General features: G+C 44.2%; 1 protein-coding gene across 2 annotated transcripts in view; it reads right to left on the reverse strand.

Moving 5' to 3' along the window:
* Grin3a (glutamate ionotropic receptor NMDA type subunit 3A) overlaps positions 1 to 7,584 on the reverse strand; it is a 192,443-nt gene extending 184,859 nt beyond the window's left edge. For both annotated transcript variants that reach the window (XM_028780015.1, XM_028780014.1), the window contains exon 1: positions 6,281 to 7,584. In XM_028780015.1, the coding sequence (XP_028635848.1) occupies positions 6,281 to 6,979 (699 nt within the window). In that variant the 5' untranslated portion in view covers positions 6,980 to 7,584. The remainder of the gene's footprint in view (positions 1 to 6,280) is intronic.
* Between the last annotated feature and the right edge of the window lie 719 nt (positions 7,585 to 8,303).

Consider the following 8,303-nt stretch of genomic DNA (forward strand, 5'->3'; position numbering starts at 1 on the left):
CACACCTGCTTCCTCAGTGCAGGAGGTCTGACACACCTGCTCCCTCAGTACAGGAGGTCTGACACACCTGCTCCCTCAGTACAGGAGGTCTGACACAACTACTCCCTCAGTGCAGGAGGTCTGACACACCTGCTCCCTCAATGCAGGAGGTCTAAAACAACCTGACTAGCATGCCTCACAGTTCAAGGACCCTGCATACAAAGAAGACAACAAACCAAACCAAACCAAACCAAACCAAACCAAACCAAACCAAACCAAACCACCACCACCAGCAGAAGATTAGAGAAGTTGAGGGAAAGGACAAGAATTGTCTTAGCTTACTTATCCTCAACTAAGTCTCTGTTCTTGCTTCTTATAAAGGAAGGATCAGAAGCACAATTGCGTGCCTCCCATCGTTTTGTTATTCATGCATCCATTCAGAAAGCAATGTAGTGTATGCTATGAAATGTTATTTTCCTTGCTGAGTTTTAGGACCACATTACTTGTGTTGTACTTTTCTCTGTGTGTGGCAGCGATAGAAAAGGAAGGAGAGAAGACAAGAGGATTTCTCATCTCTGTATTGAGTGTTGCTGCTAGCATGAGCAGTACCATGCTGGGAGAGCCCTGCACAGTTACTGGGGAAATGGCACTCAGTAGTCGGTTTGCAAATTGCTATCAGTCCATTAAGAAATGAGGTGCCTGTGCCAGCTTGAACCAACACACTGTGTTTCTCATCAAGAAACATTTTCTATTTTAAAAAAAGTCGAATAAGCCAAGTTGCACACAAATTAAGGGTGGGTACACTCTGTGTCCATTCACTCATTAGTGAAAAATTTGTCTAAAGAAAAAACACTCCTGTAATGAAAGTGATGGATGAAGGATCAAAGTTTCTCAAGTCTTGTTTATTTCATATTGCAATTTCTATGGCTGTATCTAGAGCTCAAGATATTATTAGATGTGCAAACAGATCTGTATATTCCCAGGCAGAAAATGGCAAAGTAAGTGGAGAGAAATGTGGAGTTCTTTTAACTAAAGAAGTAGGAAGTTTAAATATATATATACATATATATGCATATATATATATATATATGATGTATATTTACACACACACACACACACACACACACACACACACACACACACACACACGTATTTGAAACTTTGTCAAATTCTCTCACCATGTAGCCCAGACTGGCCTTGAGCCCTCTCTCCTTCCTCACCTTCCTGAATCACCTGTTTGGGTCAGCAGAAATCTACTGTTCCAACTCTTTTCTGGCAGATATTCAGCTAACATGATAGATTTACCCCTGTTGCTTTTCATTTTCTCATTTGGCTTATTAAACAAATCAGAATGCTAAGAAACATCCTTTCGATTAACAAGAATAGATGCTCAGAGATAGTACTTGCAAGGATTATGATAGCCAATAAGATACAGAAGTGGATTAGAACGCTTTTGGCCATTTTTTTTCCCCAAAGTGATAGGAATTTGGCTGACATATTCATGAAACAAACATACATGATGCCTTCTGGAACATCAGAAAATACAAAGCATATAGCACTTAGTCATTGAAATTAGCATTCACTTTTATGCTGAATTATAAACTAAGCCTAAACTACAATAGTAAGACCAAGTATATTCTTCATAGATTAGTTGAGGTTGATGTAAATACAAAGAAAGCCAGACAGACTAATTCCTCAATGAATGGTGTTTCCTACTCTCTTCTGCACTAACTAGGAAAAAAAGATCAAATTAAGAAAATAATGTATCAAATTAAGAAAAAACTCTCAAATTAATCTCAAGCCTCTGATTTTGATACGGAAGCTGAAAAAGACCAGGACTAGGCAACAAATTTGCATCACTTGACATTTACTCTGAAATCACGTATCAAGTTGGAAATAATTAGGTGCTACTACCAGCCATTTGTTGCAAACCGCAGAAAAATACTTTCCTAGGGATATGGGGAGAGCGAGTGCTGTGCTTCACACAAAGAGCAGTGGTTCTCAACCTTCCTGATGCTGTGGCCCTTTAATACAGTTCTTCATGTTTGTGACCCCCAACCATAAAATTATTTCATTGCTACTTCATAACTGCAGTTTTGCTACTGTTATGAATTATAATGCTAATATTTGAGGAAATAGAGGTGTGCCAAAGGGATTGTGATGACCCACAGGTCACACTGACATAGCACAAATAAAAACAAATCCAACACAACTTAGAGCTGGTGTTTTACAAATGAATGCTCTTTACTGGTCTATCTGAAGCACCTATTATGCAGTGGGATCATCTTTTGCTCCTTCAAAAATACTGTTGTATAAGTCAAATCCCAATCAATAGCTTTAAATCCATAGCTTAGTATTGCTACAAAAAATGGATCATCTAAAAATATTAACTAACATGTGTGTGTGAAAATAAACGTACTAATCAGCACATACAGCTGATGAGACAAAGCCATGGTTGATCTATCCAACTAGAATCAGCAATCCTAGGGGATGAGAAGACCATTTCATTCATAAAGTATTTGCAAACATGAGGACTTGAGTTTGATTCCCAGAACACATGTTTTGAAAAGCCAGGCATGACAGTGTATAGGGAGATGAAGACAGGTAGATGTCTAGGGCTTACCAGCCAGCCAGACTGTTTATTAGGTGAGGTCTTAGCTAGTAAACTATTGAGATCTTGGCTCAATCCTTATATACATACATACATACATACATACATACATACATACATACACAAATAAGGTCACTGGTATCTGAGTAAAGACACCTTGAACCTTTACATACATTTGCATATACATGTACACATGTGTGTTTAATATGTATGGGTGTTTGTGCATGCACACACAGAGTTGGACATATTATTGCAGTTACATTTGAAGTGAATGATCTTGGATCTAAGACAATTATATTACTTTATTAGCTCTGGCTAATATAAGCCAATGTGGCATTTTAACATTAGCTGTGTATTTTAGCAAAGAAAATGCATCTGTCACTATCTATCAGGTGAATTCTTAGAATTACCTTTGATGAAACTACCCAGAATCTCTAGAAGAAATAGTACAGTGTTAAAGGAAGAGAAAAAAAAAAACTTCCGAAACTCATTGCAACTTCTATGTGACTGGAACTTGGTTCCTGGCAACATCACTATTAGAAAATTACAGTGATGGAATTCAGAAAGAATTGATCTTTTAAATAAAATAGGTCAGCTTCATGTATGAGTCTGTGTATAGTGTTAAAGGAGGAATCTTTTGGATGGAAATGTACTTTGACCCATTCCATGTTTTATTAATCTTTTATTGTGTGGTAATAATAAGAGTGTTTCCCCAAAAAGTAAATAGTTGACTCACTTTTGGTGGATTCATCCTTGAAAGAAATTAGTTCCTGATGACCTACCCCCCCTACTTACGTTTCAATATATTTTAAAAATTTTAAACATTTAATTTTTATGTACTGAATGTATATTCATGTTTTGCCTGTATGTTTGTGTGTGTACCACATGCATGCTTGGTCCTCAGAGAGGCCAGAAGAGGGCATCAGTTCCCGTAGGACTGGAGTTAGAGATGGTTTTAGCCTCATGTGGGTGCTAACAATTAAACCTGAGTCTGCTAGGAGAGCAGCCAGGACTCCTAACCACTCAGCCATCTTTCCAGCCCTGTGCTTATGTTTTCAATCAATAGAACATTGAACTAAAACTCGAGTTTTGTTCATCTCTTGGTATCTCCTTCTATCCAAGAGCTCTGGCATGATATTAATAAGCCATCACTTGTAAGTTAAAACCTTCCTATAAAAAACATCAGTAACACAAAAAGAAGGGAGAGGTCAGCCGTTGCTGCTCCTGCTCTGAAAGCCATTTGGAATGTTTTGAATACACACACACTTTTGTTTTCCTTGGCTGTGTGGATAAGTCTATTTTCTTCTAGAATACTTTATTCAGGCATCGTATAATCAACAAATGAGGTCATTGTTCAATAGGCTCCAAAGACAGTGGCTGAATTAAGCTGATTTTACTTAATGTGTAAAATGACATTGACATCCCTTTATATCTAGAAGGTCTTTTTACAAAACTACATCAGTATATTAGAGAAAGCCCCACTTTCCAGGAGAAGCCAGAGGAAGAGCAGTTATTAATTTTGCTGAGAGCAGAGCTGGGCTCATATTCTAACACTGCATATTACAGTGACTTGACATTGAGCAGGGCATTTTAAATATAGAATATTGCAGGATGACACTTAACTGATACACTAAAAGTAAGGTAAGGCAAGTTAGGCATGTCTGAATTCAAAATGCAAGGAGAGGTGGAAGGAAAAGTCCTTGGTGGGACAAGCTGGGTCTGAGTCACGCAGTTGTCTTTACCTTTCAAGATGTGTACCATTTAAGCACAGCAAGGACAGCGATTTAAAACACAAGTAAATACACTTGGCTGAGTATTCACTTTATAGCTGGTTTGCAAGTTTCTCCCTGGAGGGCTTCATTTTCAGCTGCCTTAAAGCTTGGAAGCTCACTGATTTTAGGCACTGCTTCACGTTTTTCCCCCTTGTATTCTTTTAGTGTGCTGTGTGCTGCACACATCCATCATGGAACACTGTTTCCCTTCCAACCAAGGAACGCTAATTTGGGGAGAAATTTCTTGCTGTTTAAGAGTCCTGCCAAACAATCTGCAAATGGGAAGGAGTTTGGTGACTGTGACCATTATTGGCAACTTCTGAAGGATTAGGTAATAAGGAAGCAGTGATGAGCAGCCAGTGTGCTGACTTCTGCATTTCATTAGGTCTGCTTCTGCATATGTATTAATAATGCTGTGGCCTGTGGATGTAATTTCATGTTTATAACACTTCAGTCACTGGCAATGTTGTACACATGCTTCCTGTGCTTTCTCATCTGCTGCTTATAGCCATTCAGATTCAGGTAACAGAAATATTTTAGATAAGAGTTAATTAGCTTGCATTCTGCAGATCAAATCTCTATATCTCATCATTAAATAGAAATTGCCTGGGTAACTGCTGAAAGGATTTTGTACCTGTCCTTCCTAAGATTTAAAGTGTAAGATTCATTTTCTTTTCTCACAGAAGAAAATGTTTGTATTCCTTGAATATTTTAGATATAGACTTTTAATCAAACTTTCCACTTGTACGTTGCCATACTCACTTTAGACTATATCTCTGCATATAGACCAAAAGTTCAAGAAGGGAGATTAGAAATATCTTGTCAACCAAAGGACAGAGCGAAAATGATACTGAGTTACAAATCTACCAATCTCTAGACTCTTCCTAGGCCCATGTTCATTGAATCCTGGAACTTCCCTCAGTTTCTCAGTCTTTAAAATGGGACTATTTTCATTCATTGGCCTCACGAATATCCACAAAATGACAGGGGTTGGTATGCTAAGAACAGTCTACAAAACACAAAGAACTTGTGTTGCTGTAAAGGCCCTGTCTCCTTGGGTATCGCATCTCCTCTTTGTTACTTGTCAAGACTTAAGTTGCTATGCTGAAAATATTTAAGGTTTTAAATACCATTAAAATACTAAACTATTACTTGTTTGTTCTTAAATAAAGAGAGCAGAAATAGGCTCCATACAGCGATCGCATGTCCAGCCTCTGAGCCCACATCGTTTAGAAGGAAGGTAGGGACAAAGAACCCACAGATGAGTCTCCTCATCGTTTTTGCTCTCGGTTATTCCAGGTGGTTTCCAATTGCGAGACTGCCAGCCACTCTGCTTGACCCTTGGCTTCTGTACTAATTGCAGACTTTTACATTTACTGAAAGGAAGCCAGAGGGATGTGCTTTTCCTTATACCACAGAGCCCTGGCACGCCTCTGGAAGAAGTAGAAAAGACCAGCTGCTGCTTTTTCTGTCACAGGTATTCTGAATTCCCCTTGGGAGTTTAAGACACTGACAAGTCTGTGGCCCCACCCCCATTCCTCACTCCAGTCTAGAACCCTTGATCACTGTCCACGGTTCTGAACCTTAACTTTCAGGAGTCTGGAACCCACTAGATTTCTCTTAGTTTGTCAAAACATGACATACTCCTATCCCCACCACATAACATCTTCACTTTCGTCTTCCATCTGTAACCGCCCCCCCATCCCCCGGCAACTTCGCATTTTATTTCTGCCTGCGTTTAAAATGTCTTATTCTAGTTCAACTGAAGTCCTCCAACCTACCACCTAGGGACATAGTCCAAGCCTCGGACATCAAAGTTAAAAACAAAACAAAACCCTGGCTTCAGCCACACTCTTCCTCCCCCTCTGATTCCGACTCCCGGCAGAGCACATCACTCCACGCGCCAGACTCTTCTCACCTGACTCTCCCGCGGAAACTCGTGGCGCACTATGCTGAGCACTGGGATGTGCAGGACAGAGCTGACCAAGTCCAGCTCCATCATTTCGCCCTGGCTCTGGGGGAAAGCCAGAAGCGCCGACACCCCTTGTACCACTACGGTGTGGCACACGCTCTGCAGAAAGGAGAAAGGGTCACTGCTCCACGGTGAGCTTGGAGAAGAGAAGGGCATAAGCGGCAGATCGCCCAGGCCCGCCTCGATGGCCATCACTACTTCCAAAGACAGGTTGTAGGGCAGGAGCCCTTCCACACGGTTCAGGTTTTCCACAGCAAACAGTAGGGCATCTCGCGGCCACAAAGTCTCGGCCCCGGCGCCCTCCCCGAGCTTTCGGGAGCCAGGTGGACCCCGGCCATGCAGGGCGCTCCCCAACCAACGTGCGCCTTGCGAGGGCGCCGGTGGCCGCCACGTCCCCGACTCTGGCTCATCCCTCTGGGTACCCGCCCTGCCACCGTCCTGAGCGCGACTGGCTGCGCGTGGGGCCGTGGTCCAGGGTTGCAAGTGCACCGCTCCCACCCTCACCGCGTGTCCGATGCGCTTGAGGATCTGGCAGGGTTGCGGGTGCGAGGAGGAGCTGGGCACCCCGGCCAGCACCAGTGCGCAGGGCGGCGGCAGCAGCAGACAGACCCTGCTCAGCAGCCACCACAAACTCAGTCTCCTCATTACTGAGACCCGCTGGGAGAAAGCGCGCCCCCTCTTGCGCCCGGCTCGTCCCTCTGCAGCCGCCGCCGGAGGTCTTCGCTGTCTGAGGTCTCCGCCTCCAAATCCAGAGCGCAGCTTCCCTAGACGCGACGAAGCGGTCGCAAAAGCAGCAGCAGGAGCCGGACCGCTCCCTGGGCATTCCAAGTTGCAGCCTAGCGGACGCCGGGAAGTATCGGATACGGTTCCAGGGCTTCTCCGCCTAGCATCATCAGCAAGCGCGGCAGGCCGGTCGGCCGGCGCGGGTCACCCGTGGCTTGAGCTCCGGGTCCCTGTCCACCCCATCTGCAGGGCGCCTGGGGCGCAGTGTCTGGCCCTGCGAGAAGCCGCCAGACTTGCAAGGGGGCAGCAGTGACAGAGGAGCTGTACTCTCACTTGGCTAGCTTCTTTTCTCTTGCTGTTCAGTTCAGGCGACACCCACTTATTTACTGGGGTGGCAGAGGAGAGGGCGTTCACGCACGGGGTGCGGGAAAGCAGCTGCGGAACCTGCTTCCTTTCCCCGCCGGCCACCTTATCGCGGGCTCCCCCAGCTCCTGGTTCATTTTCCCTCTTCCCTTTCTACTTCCTCTTTTCCTTTTTCTGCCGGGCTTTTCTCCCAGGCGCCACCTCCGCGGCTTCCTTGGAGGAGCGACACAACTGGCCAGCGAAGGGTGGTTCTGTTCCGAGCGCCAAAGTTCTCCCCGCCTCAGCTGGCGCCTCCCTGTAGCCGAGCCCTGGCGCCAGCCTGTCGCTTGGCTGCGCTAAACCCTCACTGATGGTGAGATTCTCCTGCCGCACAGTCCCGCGCCCCTGCAAAGTCCTCGCCCCTCAAATGCAGTCGGTAGTTGGCACAATTCCCTTTGGCGGTTGATTGTACGCAAAGACTTAGCCTGGGAGATTTCTGAATTCAGAGTCGCTCCCGAGAGCTCTGAAACGCAATGGGTCACAGGGACCGGTTTAAAGACACTGTGACTTTAAGTACCATCCCTTGGCGACGCCACTCTAAAGAGTTTTTCTAGTTCAGAGTATTAAAGCAAGAATTATTTACACATCTGATTTCCTGTTGCTTTTCTTTGGCAGAGGAACCTATGGGTTTTAAAGGGGACTTGTTTTTTTAGAGTCTCGGGAAAAAAATAAAGTGGATTCAAAGCAATTCAAGAAGTTAAAGCGCTTGCCACCGGGCCTGACAACTGGATATCCAACCCCAGGTCCTACATGAAGGAAAGAAACAATTGACTCAAGAAAGTTGCCCTCCAACGAGCACATGTGTGCCATGGCATGTTCCACCTGCTCACATTCATCCTAGACA

The sequence above is a fragment of the Grammomys surdaster genome, unplaced genomic scaffold, assembly GCF_004785775.1.
Source record: "Grammomys surdaster isolate TR1022 unplaced genomic scaffold, NIH_TR_1.0 363, whole genome shotgun sequence".
NCBI classification, from domain to species: domain Eukaryota; kingdom Metazoa; phylum Chordata; class Mammalia; order Rodentia; family Muridae; genus Grammomys; species Grammomys surdaster.